Source organism: Anomaloglossus baeobatrachus, chromosome 1 (assembly GCF_048569485.1).
Source record: "Anomaloglossus baeobatrachus isolate aAnoBae1 chromosome 1, aAnoBae1.hap1, whole genome shotgun sequence".
In the NCBI taxonomy this organism is placed as follows: Eukaryota; Metazoa; Chordata; class Amphibia; order Anura; family Aromobatidae; genus Anomaloglossus; species Anomaloglossus baeobatrachus.
Window position 1 is genome coordinate 14,046,066 of NC_134353.1, and position 22,622 is coordinate 14,068,687.

Below are 22,622 nucleotides of genomic sequence, written 5' to 3' on the forward strand. Positions count from 1 at the left end.
GCTGCTTCTTGCGGCCTGCAGGCCTTGACGATCGCTGTCGGTGCAGGGGCCGCAGCTGTCACTGCTTAATTTCAGATGAACGTTTTATTGGTGCTGCTCAGAGTCCAGCTCTCTGCACTATTCCAATGCCAGCCGCTAGCCAATCAGAGGCAAGCAGCTGATGCGTATGACGTCACCGGCTGGCATCTGATTGGCTGCCATTGGAATAGCGCAGAGAGAGCCTGACTGCAGAGTGGCAGCAAAACGTTCATCTGAATTTTAGAAGAATTGCTGACAGCAGCTGCGATCGTCAAAGGGGGCTCATGCCTGCAGGCTGCAAGAAGCAGGGAAGAGGACGCCGAGGGAACGGAGGACAGATGAGAAAAATATGTGTGTGTGTGTGTAGAATGGCACAACAGGGGCGCGTAGAATGACACAATAGGTTAACCAGGATGGGACAAGAAGAGGACCTGTATGAATACATTAGTAAAAGGGGACAAAATTGGGCACATTACTGCAGAATCGGCACATTACTACAGGATGGGGTACATTCCTACAGGACAGGGACAAGGATGGGGCAAATTAGTAAAAGGGGACTAGGAGGGGGTACATTACTACAAAATGGACACATTAGTACAGGATGGGGACAAGGATGAGGCACGTTACTACAGAAGGGGCACATTACTACAGGATGGGGACAAGGATGAGGCATGTTACGACAGGATGAGCACATTACTACAGAATGGAGACAAGGATGGGGCACATTAGTTAAAGGGGACAAAGTTGAGCACATTACTACAAATTACTACAGGAGTGGGCACATTACTACAGGATGGGGCACAATACTACAGGATGGGGACCAGAATGGGGCACATTAGTTAAAGGGGACAAGGCTGGGGCACATTACTACAGGATGGGATAAGGGTGGGTCACATATGTAAAAGGGGACAAGGATGGACACATTACTACAGGATGGGGACAAGTATGGGGCACATTACTACAGGATGACACATTACTTCAGGATGGGGACAAGGATGGGGCACATTTGTAAAAGAGGCAAGGATGGGCACATTACTTCAGGATAGATACATTACTACAGGATGGGGATAAGGACGGGCACATTACTACAGGATGGGGATAAGGACGGGCACATTACTATAGGATGGGGACAAGGATGGGCACATTACTACAGGATGGGGACCAGGGTGGGAACATTACTTCAACAAGGAGAATAGGATTGGGGGTATTAAATAAAAATGGTATCCATAAAAATGTCACTTTGTCCTGCAATCAATGTGGCCCCCCAAATTTTTTTTTTTCTATGTGCGGCCCATATTTCCAGCCGAGTATTGAGACCTCTGCTGTACACTGTTGGTTTTATCTTCACAATTTATGTCATGAATTAAAGGTGTTTTCTTAAGACAGTAAGTTCGGAGTAGGAATAATTTACTGACCGCTGAGGTCCGACTGCTGGAACCCACAGAGATCCCAAGAATGGAGCCGCACTGGCTTCTTCCAGCAGACGCATAGATTGAGCGCTGTTCTCAGGATCGCTGGGGCTCCCTCCAATACGGAATAACTTACTATCTTGGGAAAAGCTCTCGGAGTTCTGCTTTTAGTGTTTGTAAGAACATTTCTGTGATATACACAGAGACTACGGATCCAACCAACACCCATGATTGCTGGCTCCGCCACGACTGACCGCTGAAAGCAGAGTGTCAACCGGATACATGTGTGGCGCCCCTGCGGCTTCAGTCGTCACAGGGTACTGCACCTCGCTTAAGGTGCAGTTTTCATCTTGGGTAAGGGAGAGTTTAATCACCAATGTTTCCACATTCCACCTTACGTACAGTTAGGTGCCTTCTCACTTGGGACTGGACTAGTGTAGGCTGGGGGGTGGCCATCACGAGGCATGGGACTTTACCGGTCACTAGGACAACCGCCACTTTCTTCTCTCTTTTCTTTACGGTACCTGAGGCTTGGAGCGGGAAGCTCAGCCCGGGTTCCTCACTTCTAAAGGGGCATCCCTTGGGAAAGGACTCTTTCAAGCACCAGTGGCTACCTCTAACTTATCCAGGATCAGCTGAAGCCCATCACGGCGGAGACTGGCACCTCCTGGGCAACCCAGGGACAGCGAGTAAAGACCTAGAACCGCAACTACTGTGTTCGACACTCGTTGCCGGCGCTCCGCGCTTCGGCGCCAGCGGCCACTGCTACCACCATCATCCTCCATGGGGCCTGGCTTCACCTGCGGGAAGCTGAAACATCCTAGCTGCGACATCACCGACCCCAAAACACAGCAACGCAGCGGCGGCTAATCCCTGGCCGCATACCGTAGGTGGTGTCACGAGACAACTACTACCCCCATAATCCCATCCACCATCCATCCCTTTTATTGTACACCTCGGGGCCACGAAACCGAGCAGGGCCACCTGTGACATCCCGAACCCGACACCACCGGCCCAGCGACGAGTACATTTAACCCCTGCCCCGTGGGTGCTACACATGTATTGTTCCCAATGGAAGAATTGTTACAAATCGGGGGCCCCATTTCTGGTGGACCTCAGTGAGATACATATTTGCAAGAGCAGCTCTAGGTATATCTGAGCATCATCAGGTTCTGATAGACAAGAAAGAGATCTGCTGCACCCCAGGGCCTGCGGGGGAGCTGATTGGACCCCGGCGTCTGGTTTTCAGAGTCTATGTCAGTGGTGGCCAGTGACCGGTTCTGTGACCCCAGGGGTCGCTTGTGAAAGGGGTTATATTTACAGGGGATAGATAGTTTCTAATTCTGTGACGTCACTTGCGGTATGCGGCAATATGTAGAAGCCGCCGCTGCATAGTCTCTCACTGCTGGGGTTGGTGTTTTTATAAGCAGTTTAGGTGACAAGGCCCTCCGCAAGTAAGGCTAAGCCCCAGTGTGGATGTTGACTTGTAGGGGTGCAGAAAGAATTCAGACATACACAGGGACTGCAGTGCAACTTGTTGTTTACTTACTGCTCTGGTACAGCAACCCGGTTCGTGCTAATTCTGTGGGTCCCGGGTTCCCTTAGTCCCAGGGCTGGTATGGCGACCCAATGAGCTCTTTCTCCTTTGCACTTTATTAAATTGGGGGTCCCTGTGGCCTAGAACGTCTTTGTGTCCCTCCCTCGTCTTTCCGTCTGTCTCTTCCCCGAGTTCGTCTGGCAGGCAGCTTGAACAAATTTAAGGGTTTGACTCCTGTCCCTGTTCCCGGGTTCCCACTTTGCTACTATGCCCCGTACTCTTTGGTGGTGATGGGCCGTGAAAGTCCCCGATCACCTGCAGGATTATCGGATGGGCCTGGAGCTTCCGTCCGAACTAGGGTCCTGTACCCCACCTTGCTCGATCCCTTAGGGTACTGGCTCTATTCCTATTCAGGCGACCGGTCACCTCTTTAGTTCACTGGGGTCTCCTTCTGACCCCACACACACCGACCATCTTCTCCAACCGACACTTCCTTCACCTCCTACCATCCTCTCAGACTACTCTCAACTGTCAAAACTGACCACACCCCTCCCCTGAGCTTCCAGCTACCGGATTGGGCAGGTCCCAGACAATGGGCAGCTACCCCTCTAAACCCGTTGCTAGCCTGGGAAGAGGGCAGTTTATGTGTGTGTAGTGCAATTACCAGCATTGGTCTTCCAGGAACCCAGGGTAATGCAGTCCTCTGCGGCACCTATTACCCCAGGGTGCTGCAGATCCCCCCAATGATGTCTTCACCCAGGTTTTCTTTCCTATGTGGCCTTACATGTAAGTGCTCACTACACATTTAGGCTTAGTTTGGCATGTATCCTGTATTGGCAGCTGCTGCCATACAGACTGGAGCTGGACCCTCTGTCCCCTCATCAAGTCACCTCTGTCCCCTCTAGGCTTTTCAGTCTCCTTTAGGTTTCTCAGGATCCAACTGACCTCTCCTGGCTCCTGTATCCTCCCCAGGCTGCCTGATTCCTCCATATTCCCCTCTGACTTTTCTGTTCCCCCTAAACTCCTCTATTCCATAGTCCGATCTCCCTTAATGGTCCCCTGACCACCAGACTCCTCTGCCTTCACCAGACTCCTGTCCTCTCCAGACTCCCTGTCTCCTCCAGACTTCTCTGTCCCTTCTGTTGCGGGTGGGGGCCGCTGCCGCTTCTGGGGCTGCTCAGATCCGGTTTCGCTGCTGTGGCTCGAGTGGTGACCAGACCCGGGCTCACACGGCCGTCCGTCCTCACAGCCGTCGGAAGGGGATATTTACAGGGGATTGATGTGTCGGTGATGCCACCGGTGGGTTGCGGTGAGGGATGGTGACACCGCCGCTGCCTGGTGATGGGGCGCCCGGGGCTGATGGAGCGGGGAAGCAAGATGGGATCCCCTCCACGGGTAGGGGAGGCGTAGTCCCGGGGTCCTGGTACACGAGAGTGATGGCTGCTGGAGGTGGCGTGCCGGGTTGGACCGGGGGTCAATGATGTACTCACTGTTCAAAGAATCACACACAAGTCCAGTGGTAAACCAAGTTGCCAGTGACCGGTCGCCTTTGGCGGGTGTATTCGGGTCCCACACCCGGCTGTAGCAAACAGGTGTCCCTTCCTCCTGCACTCAGTGTCTGTGTCTTCTGTGGGACAACTCCGCATGGAATGGGGAAGTCCACTCCCGGTACTGTGTATGTTTGGGAATTGTGACCCGCGAAATCTGACCCTTGGGATTTCTGTGGGCTCTGACGGACACCCTATCCCCCACGTTGGGCTTCCGTTTCGCTCTCTGGGCTTCTGTGGAACAAGGCCTGAAACCTTGTCCTCTGCTGGTTAATTAACAAGGGGGCTTGCAACCGTCCTCGTCCTAGGGTCCAGGTACCCCGTCTGTGCATGGCCTCCAGGCCGGATTCCCGCTGTCGGCAGCTACAACCCTGCCCCAGTCCACTTAAGGTCTCCCGCGACAAGATCTCTGTCGCCTGTGGTCCTGCTTGCCGTCTGCCACCTAGTCTGGTAGTCCAGGGGCCCCAACCCCTGACTCCACTGCACTTCCACACTCCTCCACTGTCAACTGTCAACTTGAACTGTCGTGTTCCCGCCCGACACCTCAGGACCCCTAGGTGGGCGTTCTCATCTGAATGATCCCGCCCACTGGTGTGTCCCTATTGTCATGAGGGGGTGGCTAGACTTTAATGGCTGTGTGTTGTACCTGGGTGTGGGTTTTTGTTGGGATCAAGGAGTGTGGACTACTTCTGTGACTACCTGGTTTTGCCAGGGCGTCACACTTCCAGTCTTATCTGTCACCTCCAGACTCCTCTGTCCTTCTCCAGATGTCTCTGTTCCCTAGAGACTCCTCTGTCCTCCTCCTGACCCCTCTGTCTCTTCCATATCCCTCTGTCCCACTTAAATTATTCTGACCTCCTCAGGCCTCTCTGTTGCATACAGAATCCTCTGCGATGACTTTCTGTCCCTTCCAGACTCTTCTGTCTTCTTCCAGACCACTCTGTCCTCCTCCAGTCTCATCTGTCCTCCTCCAGGTCTCTCTGTCCTCCTCTAGACTTCCCTGTCCTTCTCCAGACCTATCTGTCCCTTCTAGACTGCTCTGTTTTCCTCGAGGCCTCTCTGTCCTGTCCATACTCCTCTATCCTCATCCAGGCCTCTGTCCCTTAAATATGCCTTTTCCCCTCTAAAATTAATATGACCTTTTCAGACCTCTCTGTCTCTTCCATACGCCTATGTAATGCTTAGATTATTATGACCTCCACAGGCCTCTCTGTCTCTTCAAGACTCCTCTGTCCTGCGCCATGATTCTCTGTCCCTTCCAGACTATTATGTCCTCTTCCAGACCACTCTGTTCTCCTACAGTCTCATCTGTCCTCCTCCAGGCCTCTCTGTCCTCCACCAGACTTCTCTGTTCTCCTGCAGACCTCTCTGTTCCCTACAGATTTCTCTGTTCTGCACCAGGCTTCTCTGTCCCCTCCAGCCAGACACCTCTATCCTCTTACAGGCTTATCTGTCCTCTCCATACTCCCCTGTTCATCAGATTTCTCTGTCCTCCCCCAGGACTCTTTGTCTTCCTCCAGATTCCTCTGTCCTCCTCCAGGCCTCTCTATCCCTTCCATACTCCTCTGTCCTCCTTCAGGCCTCTTTGTCCCCTCCAAACTCCTCTATCCTTCTCCAGGCCTCTTTGTCCTTACCCAGACTCCTCTGTCCCCTCCAGACTCCTCTATCCTCTTCCTTACCTTGATGTCCCTTCCAAACTCTTCTGTCCTCCTCCAGGCCTCTTTCTTTTCCTCCAGATCTCTCCTCCATACCTCTCTTTCCTCATCCAGCACTCTCTCTCTTTTTCATACTCCTCAGTTCCACTCCCAGCCTCTGTCCCTTTCATACCAATCTGTCTTCCTCCAGGCCTTTCTGTCCATTCCATACTCCTCTGTTTTTCTCCAGGCCTCTGTGTCCTCCTCCAGGTCTCTCTGTTCTCTCCATACTCCTCTGTTCTTCAGACTTCTCTGTCTTTCTCCAGGGCTTTCTGGCCTCCTCCAGACTCCTGTGTCCTCCTCCAGTCCTCTCTGTCCCTTCTATACCCCTCTGTCCTCCTCCAGGGCTCTCTGTCCTCTTCCAGGCCTTTCTGTCCCTTCTGTGGCGCCCTGGACAAGCCAGGTCGGCACAGAACTACACCAACACACCCCACACCCCGGTTAGGCACAATGAAGCCAAACACAAAATCCTTGTTGCCTTCCTCCAGGGGCTGATGTCCACACCAGGGGGTGGGCCAGGCGGTTGGTCCCGCCCACCGAGGAGTTCACAGTCCTGGAGGCGGGAAGAGGAGGGAGATCAGTTTTGAAGTTTGAGGAGTGAGGAAGTAAAGTGGTAGAGGAGCAGACTGACGGCGTCCGGGTGTGTGGCCCGGACGGTACAGCAAGGTTGGCAGACGGTGGTGACCGTCTGCAGGAGAGGCTAATTGGAGCAAACCGTAAGGACCGTGGACGGGCAGTGGCCCGGCGGTACCGGATCGGAGAGTAAAGAGAAGCCAGCACCATCCGGCAGGGCTTACGGACCCCGACCAGGCTAGGAGTCGCCGTAAAACTGGTCAAATCCGTTAGCGAAGGGAACCTCCGGGGTTTCCCAGCAGTCAAGACCCGATTGAAGGCATCAGCTCACACCGTAGAGGGAAACACAGTCACCGCCAAGGCTACAGTTCCCAGGGCCAGAGCCTGCGGGCAAAAGGGGCTCCTTCAGCATCCATCCAAGCTGGGGAGCGGGTTACCGGTGGGAGGCCATTGGAACCGTAAGACAACACAGGTGCAGGGAAAGGCAGTCACCATCAACCTGCCGGGAGGAGAAACACCGCAGCCGTCTGTGGGACCCGTCCATCCAGCCGTTTGTTTTACCGGAGACTTTGCATTGATCATTGGCTGAGTGAGTACCACCGTGCCGTGCTGCACAGTGCTGCCCCCGCGACCCTGCACCTCACCAGGCCCCGTAACCCGCCTGCCATCCATCCCTACCTCCCTCACCGGGCCCCGGGACAACCAACCCCCCTACCCACGGAGGGAAGAACCAACATCCAAGCTGCTCCCTGTCATCGCTCCCGGGATCCCCGTCCAGAGCAGCGGTGGTGTCACCAATCTCACCACAAACCGTGGGTGGCGTCACGGACAATATCCCTAAACCCAAACCACCCCCTTTCACTCACGGGCGAGGAACGCCGCTCGAGTCCCCGGGATCCAGCCCACCGCTCGAGCCACCACCGAACAGCAGCAGCAGCCGGACCCGAGCAGTGGGTGAGCGCAGCGTCCCCTCCTCCGCCCGCTACAACTTGGCATCACGAACTGGATCTTACCGCTCTGCCGTCTGGTAGAGGTGCGCCTTGTGACCGCCGGAGGTGTCCGGCCGAAAATTTTGAGAAGCCGCCATTTTGGGCGCAAAAAGTCCCCACTCGAGCGTCTTCCCAAGTAGTGGAGGCGCGAAAGCCGAAACCCCGCCCCTGTAGAGGATGAGCCGGAAAAAAAGACTAAGGGGGACGAATGGCGTCTGGCCGCATGTAGCCCGCGGCTATAAAAGCAGGGAGGCCAGGACCCTGCGGCCATCTTTTTGTTGGTTCCTGGAAGAGGCCGCCGCAGCAATGCATCATCCGTCCTGCAGCACCGTAGCCCCCGCGCCCGGGACCGCGGCGTGGGTGGAGGTCCGGACCGCCCAGCTACAACAAAGGCTGCAGATCCGCATGCAGCTCCTCCTGGAGGAGTGGGAGGCCGACATGGCGGAGGTGGTGGTGGCTATAAGGAGACGCGAGGAGGAGGATTTGGAGGATCGGGTAAGAGACCCACGTCCCTGTATTCCGGAAGGATTGGCCATTGCGGCTGAGGGGCCCGGCCCGCGCCTGCTCACCCTGCCGCCTCCCCCGCTATCCGCATTAGTTGTTACTGCCCCGCCACTAGGCCCGCTACCTGCCCAACCGGTAGCGATACCCCGCCTGTTCTCCCAAGCGGACCGATCTGCAGCCGAGGCCTGTGACCGTGCAGCACTGCTCCCTTGGAAGACGCCGAAGGCCGAGCCCGTTGTTGAAGCTGTACCGCAGGCATCGCTGATCGTGCCTGACCCCGCATCGGCCCCGGTTCCACCCAGATTGCCAGTGGTGGGCAGTGTCCAGGAGGTCTCGCGGGGCCCGACCCGTGTGCAGGGGCTTGCAGCGGCCCCGTATTGGGACAGGGAACCGACACCGCTGGGCCTGGAGATTGCAGAGAGGGAGCGAAGGAAGGCGGAGCTGGTGGCCCGCACGATCCGAGAGAAGGAAAGCCTCCGCCAAGCCACCTTCCGTGTCCGGGGCCCGCTCTATGAAGGGCAAGTGAGGAGGTTCGACGTCCGTCGGGGCTATGGTTTTATATACGAGCCGGGCCTGGAGGTCGAAGTCTTTGTGGCCCGACGGGACGTCAACGCCCATCTACCGGAGGACCACCCGGGCCGCAACCTGATGCCGGGGGATTTGGTCCAATACACCAGGCACTGTGAGGAGAGGGTTGGTTTGCGCTGGATGCGAAGCTGAGGGGCGGTCAAGAGGCCCGAGTACCAGCCCAGCCCCCTCCTCCGGTCGCCACCGTGGACCTAAAGTGAAGTCAGCGGAGCTCCGCTGCAAGTTGTCCCCGTTGGGACCACCAGTACAGTTTAAATGCTTTTGAATGATAAGGATGATCAAGGCTACAGTTCCCAGGGCCAGAGCCTGCGGGCAAAAGGGGCTCCTTCAGCATCCATCCAAGCTGGGGAGCGGGTTACCGGTGGGAAGCCATTGGAACCGTAACACAACACAGGTGCAGGGAAAGGCAGTCACCATCAATCTGCCGGGAGGAGAAACACCGCAGCCGTCTGTGGGACCCGTCCATCCAGCCGTTTGTTTTACCGGAGACCTTGCATTGATCATTGGCTGAGTGAGTACCACCGTGCCGTGCGGCACAGCGCTGCCCCCGCGTCCCTGCACCTCACCAGGCCTCGTAACCCGCCTGCCATCCATCCCTACCTCCCTCACTGGGCCCTGGGACAACCAACCCCCCCTACCCACGGAGGGAAGAACCAACATCCAAGCTGCTCCCTGTCATCGCTCCCGGGATCCCCGTCCAGAGCAGCGGTGGTGTTACCAATCTCACCACAAACCGTGGGTGGCGTCACGGACAATATCCCTAAACCCAAACCACCCCCTTTCACTCACGAGCAAGGAGCGCCGCTTGAGTCCCCGGGATCTGGCCCACCGCTCGAGCCACCACCGAGCAGCAGCAACAGCAGCCGGACCCGAGCAGTGGGTGAGCGCAGCGTCCCCTCCTCCGCCCGCTACACTTCCATACTCCTCTGTTCTACTCTAGACTTCTCTGACCTTACCCAGACTGCTTTGTCCTCCTCCAGGCCTCTATGTCTCTTCCATACTCCTCTGTCCTCGCTCAGACTCCTTTGTCCCCCTCCAGACTCCTTTGTCCATCCCCAGACCATTCTGTCCTCCTCCAGGCATTTCTGTTCTCCTCCAGACTCCTCTGTCCTCCTCATCCATTCCTCTCTGTCCCCTCCATACTCTTCATTCCTCCTCCAGGCCTCTCCGTCCCTTCCATACTCCTTTGTTCTCCTAAAGGCCTCTCTGTCCTCCTCCAGGCCCCTCTGTCCTCTACATATTCCTCTGTCCTCCTTCAGGCCGTTCTGTCCTCTCTGCCCCTTCCATACTCCTCCAGGCCTATCTGTCCTCCTCAAGTTCTCTATGTCCCCTCCAGACTCCTCTGTCCTCTTTTAGGCCTCTCTGTCCTCCTCCAGGCCTCTCTGTCCCTTCCATACTCTTCTTTCCCTCCAGGTTCCTCACTCATCATGTGACGCCCTGGGCAAGCCAGGGGTCACAGGTCACAACATCACATGCACCCCACATTCCCGGCAGGTACATCTAAGCTAACCTAAAATCCTTGTTGCCTTCCTCCAGGGGCTGATGTCCACACCAGGGGGTGGGCCAGGTGGTTGGCTCCGCCCACCGAGGAGTTCACAGCCCTGGAGGCGGGAAAACCAGGCAGTGGAAGTCAGACTAGGGTCTGAGAAGGAGTCAAGCTAGGGAGGAGGAAGTAGAAGGAGGTGAAGTGGAGAGTTAGAGTGACGGAAAAGTGACAGTTGTAAAGCCTGAAGTTGGTCCGGGTGTGTGCCTCGGACTGAGAGACAGCAAGGTCAGCAGACGGCGGTGATAGTCTGCAGGGGGACTGTTTGGAGGTTGCTGGAAGGACCGCGGACGGGTGGTGACCCGGCGGTACCGGAGCAGTATACGAAGAACAGTCAGCACCAGGGCAGGGGCCTTTCGGATCCCGGCAAGGCTAGGAGTCTCCATAATTTGCCAAATCCGTTAGTGAAGGGGACCTCTGTCTCCTAACAACCAAGTCCCGATTGAAGGCAACAGCCTGACCGTGAAGGGGAGACACCGCCACCGCCAGGGCACCAGTTTCCCAGGGCCAGCGCCTGCGGGCAAAGTAGGGCTCCTTCGGCCCAGATTGAAGCCGAGGAGTGGGTAACCGATGGGGACCCATCGCTACCAAGAGACTTTACATAGGTGCAGGGAAGAGACCGTCACCGCTAACTGCAGGGAACCGCAGCACCGTAACTGTCCGAGGGACCCGTCCAACCAGCCGTTTGTTTACCGAGAACTGTGTCGTGTTTACTGGCTGAGTGAGTACCTCCGTGCCGTGCGGCACAGCGCTGCCCCTGCGCCCCTGCACCTCCACAGGCCCCGTACTCGCCTGTCCACCATACCAACACCATCACTGGGCCCCGGGACCACCAAAACCCCCTACCCACGGAGGGGCAAATCAACAACTGGCTGCTCCATACCATCACTCCCGGGCTCCCCAGACAGAGTAGCGGTGTAGTCCACTTAATCACCACAACCGTGGGTGGCGTCACGGACAATAAACTATCCCAAATCCCAATCCCCTTTCACTCACGGGCGAGGAGCCCCGCTCGAGTCCCCGGGATCCGGCCCATCGCTCGAGCCACCGAGCAGCAGCAGCAGCAGCCGGACCCGAGCAGTGGGAGAGCGCGGCGTCCCCTCCTCCGCCCGCGACAATCACTGTGCATGAAGAAGCTCATAACTGGTTTACAACAGCTTTTATATTCTCCCGGTTGTCGGCTTGCTGGACATTTATGTATATAAGGGGTTAATACAGGAGGTACAAAACTTGTCTTGGCTTCCAGAGGTTCAAACTGTGAAAGAGATATGTGCGCACGTTGCGTACAAGCCCTGCAGAAATTTCTGCAGCGATCTGAAGAGCACATGTGCGCTTTAGATCGCTGCAGAAATGTCCGTAGTGAGCGCCGATTCCATGCGCTCTGCCTGCAGCTCCTGCCATAGACAGAGCAGGAGCTGCCGGCAAAGCGCAGGAAAGAAGTGACATGTCACTTCTTTTTGCGCAGCGCTTCGGCAGTAGCCGAAGCGCTGCGCTCTTAAACGCCACGTGCGCACGGCCCCTGCACAGTCTCCATAGACTGTGCAGGGGACGCAGGACGCATGCAGTTACACTGCGCTACAAAGCGCAGCGTAACTGCATGTTTTTACGCGACGTGCGCACATAGCCACTACTGGGAAGAATCCGCACTCCTGGGCAGACGCCTCCGCCATCCCCATATGAGGCCTTTTACCCTGTCACATCTGTAGATGACATTGTTCCATATCTTCAGCAGTGGAGGAGGAGTCTGCAGGTTCTGCAGGTCACTGTGATAAGGAAGACATGTGACTCTTCAGTGTCTGTGGAACGAGTCGGGAGAAGACGGTCACCTCCACCGTCCACAGGTGGGTCCGATCTTCCCCTAACCCACAGGACCCTGCCCCCTCCGATCTGCCGGTCATGACCCCTGCCATCGGCCATCCTCTTCTGCTGCAGTTAGTTATGTTTGAGGACGGAGCAGGGTGACAACTGGGCACGGTCATAAGATCCTCTCTGTGAGGTTGTCACCCAGGGGGCCAAGAAGATTGACTTTTCAGACTTCTAGGAAAGCGGAACCAGTTCCGAGCAAATCGAATCTTAACAAATCGAGTTTAAAATTTCCCAAAATCAAATCTGAATATTTTGGTATTCCATGTTCCTGGATTCATATGTAGCGCCCCACAGGGCAGGTGTTTTAACCTACTCATCGCCAGGCTGGGGGTGCAGAATCCTCTGCGTTGTCACTCGGTGCCATTGCCCCGAGGCGTACAGGAAGGGAAGGCGGAGGGTAGTAGGAAGGATGGAGGTGGTAGTTGGAGGTGGAGGATGGGGGTGACGGTTAGGAAAGTCTTTTTTAAAATCATGATGCCACCTGTGGTACGCGGCCAGGTATGGGCCGCCGCTGAGGTTGCTGCTCTCCGGGGCTGATGGTGAGGGTCGCAGCCAGGATGATGTCACTCCTTACAGGTGAAGCGGGATTACCCCGGAGAGGATGATAGAGGACGGACAGGGGTTTGGTGGTAGTCCCCGTTGGCGCCGCAGCACTGGGCGACGGTGCCGGTAAAGGAGAGGCAGGGGCTGCGGTTCCAGGTCTTTTACTCACAGGTAGTTCAAGGTGCTGCCCCAGAGTACTGCTCTCTGCCATGATGGGCTCATGCCGATCCCGGATAGTCGGCGGTCACCGCCGGTGCCCGTGAAAGTCTTTCTAGTGAAGTGTACTCTGTTTACTGTCCGGAACTCGGGCCAAGCCTCCTGCTCCAAGCCGCGGGCCCGCGAAGGAAGAGAAACACTAACTCCAGTTGTCAGTGCTAGATGTTATCCCAAGCTGTGCCCAGGAAGGTCTGCTCGAGTGAGATGGTTGCACCTACTTCTACCCCAAGTGGTGCCGCCCATAGTGGTTGTCCTAGCAACTGGGGAAGTCACATGCTTCGTGATGGCTCACCACCCTGTCTGCCCTAGTCCACCCCCCTATGGAAAAGTACCTTTATTGTTGTTTGTGTGTGGTTTTGTGAAGGCACCGGCAGTTAACCCCCTCCTGACCCAGGATAGATATTACCCCTAAAAGAAGGTGTAATACCCTGTGGCGCCTGAATCCTCAGGGGCGCCACACATATGGACTGGAAAAGGGTTAAACATAATATATTCCTCACCTGGCCCTTGAGCTGTCCCTGCGAGTGCCATTGTGGCCTCCCACCCGTCCTGCCCTCATCCTGTAAGGCCCCTCTCTGGTTAACTTACACCTTCTCACACCACAGAATGGGCCTTAATGCACATTAGGACAGTGGGGTACGTGGGGCGACATACGATGTGATGTCATCACGTCACCATGCGCTGAGCCCTAGTCAATGGCGACAAAAGTGCAGGTGAAGAGCAGTCTGGAGCAGGAGCCATGGGAGCAAGCCAAGGGGAGAGCTGAGGGATGAGCTGAAGAGTGAGCGGAGGGGCGAGCTGAGGAGGAGCCATGAGAGTGAACTGATGAGTGAGCTGAGGAAGAGCCATGAGAGTGAGCTGATGAGCGAGCTGAGGAGGAGCTATGGGAGTGAGCTAAGGAGAGAGCTGAGGAGGAGCCATGAGAGTGAGCTGATGAGCGAGCTGAGGAGGAGCTATGGGAGTAAGCTAAGGAGAGAGCTGAGGAGGAGCCATGAAAGTGAACTGATGAGCGAGCTGAGGAAGAGCCATGAGAGTGAGCTGATGAGCGAGCTGAGGAGGAGCCATGAGAGTGAGCTAAGGAGAGAGCTGAGGAGGAGCTATGGGAGTGAGCTAAGGAGAGAGCTGAGGAGGAGCCATGAGAGTGAATTGATGAGCAAGCTGAGGAAGAGGCGAGCCATGAGAGTGAGCTGATGAGCGAGCTGAGGAGGAGCTATGGGAGTGAGCTAAGGAGAGGGCTGAGGAGGAGCCATGAGAGTGAACTGATGAGCAAGCTGAGGAGGAGTCATGGGAGTGAGCTGATGAGCGAGCTGAGGAAGAGCCATGAGAGTGAACTGATGAGCAAGGTGAGGAGGAGTCATGGGAGTGAGCTGATGAGCAAGCTGAGGAGGAGTCATGGGAGTGAGCTGAGGGGCTGGCTCAGGGGCGAGCTGAGGAGGAGCCTTGGTAATGAGCTGAGGGGCGGGCTGAGGAGAAGCCATGGTAGTGAGCAGAGGGGCTAGCTAAGGGGCGAGCTGAGGAGGAGCCATGGTAGTGAGCTGAAGGGCTAGCTGAGGGAAGAGCTGAGGAGGAGCCATGGAAGTGAGCTGAGGGGCTAGCTGAGTGGCGAGCTGAGGAGGAGCCATGATAGTGAGCTGAGGGGCTAGCTGAGGGGTGAGGTAAGGAGGAGCCATGGTAGTGAGCTAAGGGGCTAGCTGAGGGGCGAGCTGAGGAGAAGCCATGGTAGTGAGCTGAGGGTCTAGCTGAGGGGCGAGCTGAGGAGGAGCCATGGTAGTGAGCTGAGGGGCTAGCTGAGGGGAGAGCTGAGGAGGAGCCATGGAAGTGAGCTGAGGGGCTAGCTGAGTGGCGAGCTGAGGAGGAGCCATGATAGTGAGCTGAGGGGCTAGCTGAGGGGTGAGGTAAGGAGGAGCCATGGTAGTGAGCTAAGGGGCTAGCTGAGGGGCGAGCTGAGGAGGAGCCATGGTAGTGAGTTGAGGGTCTAGCTGAGGGGCGAGCTGAGGAGGAGCCATGGTAGTGAGCTGAGGGGCTAGCTGAGGGGAGAGCTGAGGAGGAGCCATGGAAGTGAGCTGAGGGGCTAGCTGAGTGGTGAGCTGAGGAGGAGCCATCATAGTGAGCTTAGGGGCTAGCTGAGGGGTGAGGTAAGGAGGAGCCATGGTAGTGAGCTAAGGGGCTAACTGAGGGGCGAGCTGAGGAGAAGCCATGGTAGTGAGCTGAGGGTCTAGCTGAGGGGCGAGCTGAGGAGGAGCCATGGTAGTGAGCTGAGGGGCTAGCTGTGGGGAGAGCTGAGGAGGAGCCATGGAAGTGAGCTGAGGGGCTAGCTGAGGGGCGAGCTGAGGAGGAGCCATGGTAGTGAGCTGAGGGGCGAGCTGAGGGGCGAGCTGAGGAGGAGCCATGGTAGTGAGCTGAGGGGCTAGCTGAGGGGCGAGCTGAGGAGAAGCCATGGTAGTGAGCTGAGGGGCTAGCTGAGGGGAGAGCTGAGGAGGAGCCATGGAAATGAGGTGAGGGGCTAGCTGAGGGGCGAGCTGAGGAGGAGCCATGGTAGTGAGCTGAGGGGCGAGCTGAGGGGCGAGCTGAGGAGGAGCCATGGTAGTGAGCTGAGGGGCTAGCTGAGGGGCGAGCTGAGGAGGAGCCATGGTAGTGAGCTGAGGGGCTAGCTGAGGGGAGAGCTGAGGAGGAGCCATGGAAGTGAGCTGAGGGGCGAGCTGAGGAGGAGCCATGGTAGTGAGCTGAGGGGCGAGCTGAGGAGGAGCCATGGTAGTGAGCTGAGGGGCGAGCTGAGGGGCGAGCTGAGGAGGAGCCATGGAAGTGAGCTGAGGGGCTAGCTGAGGAGGAGCCATGGTAGTGAGCTGAGGGGCTAGCTGAGGAGGAGCCATGGTAGTGAGCTGAGGGCCGAGCTGAGGGGCAAGCTGAGGAGGAGCCATGGTAGTGAGCTGAGGGGCTAGCTGAGGAGGAGCCATGGAAGTGAGCTGAGGGGCTAGCTGAGGAGGAGCCATGGTAGTGAGATGAGGGGCTAGCTGAGGAGGAGCCATGGTAGTGAGCTGAGGGCCGAGCTGAGGGGCAAGCTGAGGAGGAGCCATGGTAGTGAGCTGAGGGGCGAGCTGAGGAGGAGCCATGGAAGTGAGCTGAGGGGTGAGCTTTTATCTACTCTGCTTTTTATTTAGGCTCTTCCTTTTATTCCTCCTTTTATTTTGGTCCCTACTTTTTTGTCTCCTTTTATTTAGGCTCTTCCTTTTATTCCTCCTTTTATTTTGTCTCCTCCTTTTATATGTACTCCTCCTTTTATTTAGGATCCTCCTTTTTCTAGGCTCCTCCCCTTCCTCTATCAGCATCAGATTCTTTTCCTCGCTATGATTTTAGTTACTTGTCGTGTATAATTATTCTGTCCTGGACGTCAATCATCTGAACCATTTCTCCATCTACAAAACTCCTTTTGCGTTTGTCGCTATAGACAGCAGTTATTATAAAAATTTACAAAAAGTGAGAGCTGCAGTATAAAGCATGGAAAACAGCAGGAGCCTGAGGTAGAGAATCTCTCATGACCTCAGACTCCCATTATAGTCACTAGTCATAATAGTGTCTTAATAGAGCAAAAGTGCAGTAAAAAGCATGGGGGACAAGAATACCAGAAATGTATATAATTAACAAAGAGAACAAGTCCTGTGCAGAGAGATCTGAGCACCGGGTCGTTACATGACTCGTGTAGAGAAGACGACTTTGTTCCTATATGCTGGAAGATTACAGATAAAAGCTGAGTTATCAACCAAGATAAGATACAACCCAAGTAATGAGGGCAAATGTCTGGGCGGTGGTTAATGACTGACTGAGCCTCCACTATATATATATATATATATTACAGTATACATGATCTTGCTACACACATACAATGATTAACCAGAAAAACAAGCGAAAAAGAGCGAAGAAGCAAACAAGATACCGAGACAACAACAGATAAATGCCTATAAAGAACTCAAGAAAATTAGGATAAAATATGGATGAGAAGCCCCCACACATTGTGAGTGAGCCCCTCCATGGATGAGAAGCCCCCACACATTGTGAGTGAGCCCCTCCATGGATGAGAAGCCCCCACACATTGTGAATGACCCCCTCCATCGATGAGAAGCCCCCACACATTGTGAGTGACCCCCTCCATGGATGAGAAGCCTCCACACAATTTGAGTGACCCCCTCCATGGATGAGAAGCCCCCACACATTGTGAGTGACCCCCTCCATGGATGAGAAGCCCCCACATATTGTGAGTGATCTCCATGGATGAGAATCCTCCACACATTGTGAGTGACCCCCTCCATGGATGAGAAGCCCCCACACATTGTGAGTGACCCCCTCCATAGATGAGAAGCACCCACACATTGTGAGTGACCAACTCCATGGATGAGAAGGCCCCACACATTGTGGGTGAGCCCCTCCATGGATGAGAAGGCCCCACATATTGTGAGTGACCCCCTCCATGGATGAGAAGCCCCCGCACATTGTGAGTGACCTCCTCCATGGATGAGAAGCCCCCTCACATTGTGAGTGACTCCCTCCATGGATGAGAAGCCTCCACACATTGTGAGTGACCCCCTCCATGGATGAGAAGGCCCCACACATTGTGAGTGACCCCCTCCATGGATGAGAAGGCCCCACACATTGTGAGTGACCCCCTCCATGGATGAGAAGGCCCCACACATTGTGAGTGACCCCCTCCATGGATGAGAAGGCCTCACACATTGTGAGTGACCCCCTCCATGGATGAGAAGCCCCCACACATTGTGAGTGACCTCCTCCATGGATGAGAAGGCCCCACACATTGTGAGTGACCCCCTCCATGGATGAGAAGCCCCCACACATTGTGAGTGACCCCCTCCATAGATGAGAAGGCCCCACACATTGTGAGTGACCCCCTCCATGGATGAGAAGGCCCCACATATTGTGAGTGAGCCCTTCTATAGTTGAGAAGGCCCCACTCATTGTGTGTGACCCCCTCCATGGCTGAGAAGCCCCCACACACTGAGTGACCCCCTCCGCCCATCTGGCCAACCAAGGTAAGTAGCATACCTAACGGCCAAGTTTTGTAAAGTTATTTTTGGGGTCTGGAAGGGGAGTCAGGGCCAAGGTGCACCTTCATAGAACGCAGCCCCGGAGCTGCAGAAGGGGATTCTTTTAGTTTAATAGGTAAAAATCTGGTGACAGGTTCCCTTTAAATTAGCACACTCCAGGAAAGGACCCCAGGTTAACAGGCACTTCAATTTTTGGCAGACTCTATCCTCTTCTCCCCACATGATTGCTTTCTTCTTGATGGCCTCGTGAGTGGTCCCATTTAGCCCCATTAGCCAAGCATACAAGAAAGTCATTTCTTTGGTACAGTCTTAATCATCAGCAGTAACAGACTGAACCCATGAAGCCTCAGCGTTCCACCACATTGCAGGTCACGGGCCACGGATGCAGCGCCTGTACCTTTGAATTCATAAACTGGATGTCATGATCCAGGCCGGCTTTTCCCTGCTGTGCTTTTACCCAGCTCCGGCCTGGTCATGTCAGGGGTTAACTTCCCTTGCCTCGTTCTGGATCCCATGCTGCTATATCTTGCCTCTCTACCTATGGTTCAGCGCCAGTGATATTTCTGCCTTGCAGCGTGTATACTGGCTCTGGTGAGTGTTCCCGATCTGTCCTGCCTCCCTGCAACTGTGTCCTGACCTGTACCCTCCCCCATTCGTCTGCCCGTCCCGGTTTCTGACTCCCCGTTCCTATCTGCTGTTTTCCCCTGTCCTAACCTGTTTCTCCTTCTCCCTTATCGGTATTTGGACTTCCCAGCCACTAACCTTTATCCTCAGTCCTGACTCCGGCATTCGTCTCTCCCTTTTGGTTTGTATGCTAGTCTTCTGCTCCTGACTCTTTGCTAGCTCCTGACCACGATTTGTCTCCCCGTGCTTCTGTCTTAGACCTCTTGCTGCTGAACCGGATTACTTACTACTCTGCTGACCCCTAGTGGTTGTTTGCTAAACTGCACTCTGAAGCTACATTACCTGTGGCTTCAGTGACTTCAGTAGTGCAGTCTTACACTGGACTCCTTCATGCTGACATGTCCCAGGGATTCGATAATCTCACAAGTGACAATTGGTGTGCTTCAAATTCAACCTGTGTTTTTCCAGCATCAGGTCCAACATCCAGATGCTCCGAGTACAACAAGATGACGATATCATCTAGGTAGATTAGGAGACACTAAAAGTTCTTCTCTCCTAATCGTAGTTCCATGAGCCTCTAAAGGTGGCTGTGGTGTTGTGAAGTTGGTTTTTCTCAGCTACAGGCAATTGCCAATACCCTTGTCCCAGATTAAAGATGGGAAATAACTTGGCGCAGCTAAAGGCTCCTACAGATCCCTCTATTTGGGAAAGGAGATAGGCATCCTGAACAGTGCATGCATTGAACCTGTGTCGCCCAGAGATAGGGGGTACTCAGATCCGGAGAAGGGGTCACTTCTGTAGGTATGACGGTGGCGTGACCCGGTCTGTGATCCCAGGCTCCACAACGAAAAGGGGAATTATGTACAGGGGAATTTGTAAGTCTATGATCCGTGATGCCACCCGTGGTGTGCAGTGAGGTAATGGAGCACTGCCGCTGCCAGTCAGAGGATCTCAGGGATGGTGATGGGCAGCAAGGTAGTGATTTTCCCTCCACGGGTAGGGTGTTGTTGTCCTGGGACCCCGGTGTAATCGATTGGGGAGTGACGGGTGCAGTCCACGGCTTGGACCGGGTGGTGCAGGAGTACTCACAGTATAAGGCAATAACTGACATGAGTCCAGGAATTAACCAAGTTGCTGGTAACTGGTGCCCACGGCTGCTGTGAGGATGGGTCCCACACCCGTGTGTGTAATTCAGGTGTTTTTCTCCTGCCTGATGTCTGTGTCTGTGTCTGCTCCGTGCACAGGTCCGGACAGGGTCCTGACAGTCGGCACCGGCGGGCCACTACCCTGCCCCGGTCCACTTCGGTTCCCTACAAGCGGCTGGCCTATTCTTGAGGCCCTTGCTGCCGCTCCTCCTAGCTCCACAATGGAGCTCCTTCCAGACTTCTCTCCTCCTGCGGACTGACTACTGCTCAAACTCTGCTCTGCCCTTCCTAAGCTCCTCTCTCCCCCTCCCATTTTCCTGGGGAGGGGGTGAGTAAGGCCTGATTGGCTGGAGTGTATCTGTGTGGGAAACTCCCCAAGGGAGAGTGAGATCTGCACCAAAAAGATGGTTGTAGACCTCTGTGACACCCTGGTTTTGCCAGGGCGGCACAAACCTCTTCTCTAGTCTTCACAAAGCCACAAGCTTCCATCTTTCTTCTTCACCAGCACTATGGCTGACGCCCATGGACTTCTGCTCTGTTGAATAATATTGATGTCTAGCATACGCTTCAGCAAATCTCCTGGTATTAGGCAGCGATAAGGAGCGATATCGTTGCTGCATGGTTGTAGCATCCTCAGTGAAAATCTCATTCTCCAATCCTTCAGTCAGCCCAAAATTGGTCTCATTCCTGGAAAAGGCATTTTGACGTCTCCCCAGTATGTGAGTGTTCTCCTGCAAATTGTCTGTTGACAAAGCAGCCCCTCCAATCTGTACCTCCCTCATGAGCTGTTCTCCAGTATTGTTGGCCCTAGAGTACCTTGGCACATTTCCAGTGTGGCGACTGTTGCACCCTTCAGCTCACTATGCCAGTCGAACTTGAGTGACTTAACCAACCTCGATAGGAAACACTTCTTCCATCACGTCCCCAAACTTGAAGGTCACATTATGCTTGTTAAGGTTGGCCAATATCAAGAAAATCTGTCCGGCTTGAACTATGCAAAGTATTTGAGCCACAGCTAGTGGTTCTTTCTGTAATATTGGCTCTCCATATACAGTAGCTACTATCAATCCTTGGTTTGTGGCCACTGGCATTGGCAACAATGCTTTGTGCCCCGCTGGGAGTGTTCCTGGTGTAGAAGGGGGCACTCAAACACAGCCCACCTTCCCATGTAAATTCCATAACTTGCTCTGGATCTGGCATTGTTACAGATGTTTCTGCAAGGCAGTTTGTGGAGGTTTCTTACAAGGAACATTTTTCCAGGTTAGCCTGATGGTCTCATGTGTATTCCTGTGGTTCCATACTGGGATTATACTGGGCCTCTTCATGCGTCTGCAGTGGTGCTCCGGCCTCTTTGCCGTTGTTGCCCATCTCGTTTTGTCAGGTTATTGCCTTGTTGGTGGTTGGGTCTACTCTGCTCTGTCCTCCTGATTATATCATTAGTCTCTAATCCATTGTCTGCATTCTCATGTATAATCTTTGTGATTTATTAAGGTCACATTTTGGGTTTCGTATACTCTTTTTTTGTGTTTTTTTCATACCCTGTTTTTGATCTGTTCTGAATGTTCTCTGTGTCTTTTATTATTGCAGCAGATGATGGCGGACGTCTTGATAAGAACTTACGAGAGCAGAGACTATGACGTTGTCCGTGCCTTATTTGCAGAGGGGATGATGGGCTATGTTTCCAGCACCAACGTTTACTTAATGAGTCTTCGACTGGTTCAAGTGATCATCCTCGTGTCGTTCTTTACCTTCTACTTGCTCTTCACATCCGTCTTCATATCCTTGTTGGTTGTTGTTGCCCTGATGGCCGGAGGTCGCCTTGTCATCATCTTTGCCTTCCATAAGGGCATAAACAAAGCCTATGAGACAGATTTACAGAACATAGAAGACTCCTACATGCTAAGGAAGGATTCCTGCTTTTGGGTGGCAGAGGTCCATGGTCGGGTTGTGGGCATGGTGGGCGTCCAACCTGTTGAATGTTCCCCCCATGATGTGGTGTTAAGACGCTTGTCAGTGGCCAAGGATCAGCGGCACAAGGGCATCGCCAAGAGTCTCTGCAGACAAGTCATTGACTTTGCTCATCAGCGAGGATTCAAACATGTGACTTTAAACACCTCAACCATCCAACACGGCGCTCATCAGCTCTACCTGAACATGGGCTTCAAGAAAGTAATGTCCAAGCCGGTGTCCAGTGAGATGGGAAAAATGGCGGATGTGTCTGTCACCTACTACACATATGATGTAGAGTCAGAACTTGGGTCTGGGAAGTTCTAGGAAAGATTCATCAATAAATAAATTATCTCCTGCCTCCGACTACATCAGACTCTGTAAGGGCACAAAATGTCACAACCGTCATTGTCAAAAGATTGAGCGTATAAAACGTATGTTAACTGCAGGTTGCCGGTGCTGTTCCAATGGTGTCGGTACTCGGACAGCGCACCAGTATTACAGTCCCTGACAGAAGTTCTGCCGCTTATCCATGTTATGTAAATAAAAGCCTATAACCTGACTTTAAATTCATCCATTGGTTTTATAAATTACTCTTTTGAAAGCTGAAACCCTCCCAAATTTGGTTTATGTTATGAAAATAAAGTTGCTGCAAAGCTGAAATATTGATCATTTAATGAACACAAAAAGGTCAGATTTTGGCAAGACAAAAGTTTTGTCGCCCACAGAAAGTAATGTGAAATTCAAACAAATAATTATCTTCTAATACAAAGATATGTAGCATAACATTGGTGAATGAAGTTGTGGTGCTATTAGAGCCATATG

The 22,622-nt window shown here is 54.1% G+C and overlaps 1 protein-coding gene across 2 annotated transcripts; it reads left to right on the top strand.

The window, feature by feature from the left end:
- The first annotated feature begins 12,154 nt into the window (after positions 1–12,154).
- LOC142269677 (putative N-acetyltransferase camello) lies at positions 12,155–22,334 on the top strand. Of its 2 annotated transcripts, none has more exons than XM_075332414.1 (2): positions 12,155–12,243; positions 21,438–22,332. In XM_075332414.1, exon 2 carries the CDS (start codon positions 21,441–21,443, stop codon positions 22,122–22,124), a length of 684 nt encoding a protein of 227 aa, XP_075188529.1. In that variant the 5' UTR covers positions 12,155–12,243; positions 21,438–21,440; the 3' UTR covers positions 22,125–22,332. The 2 variants fall into 2 exon arrangements, with proteins under 2 accessions (XP_075188529.1, XP_075188530.1); XM_075332415.1 differs by having other exon boundaries at positions 12,164–12,243; positions 21,441–22,334.
- The last annotated feature ends 288 nt before the right edge of the window (positions 22,335–22,622 follow it).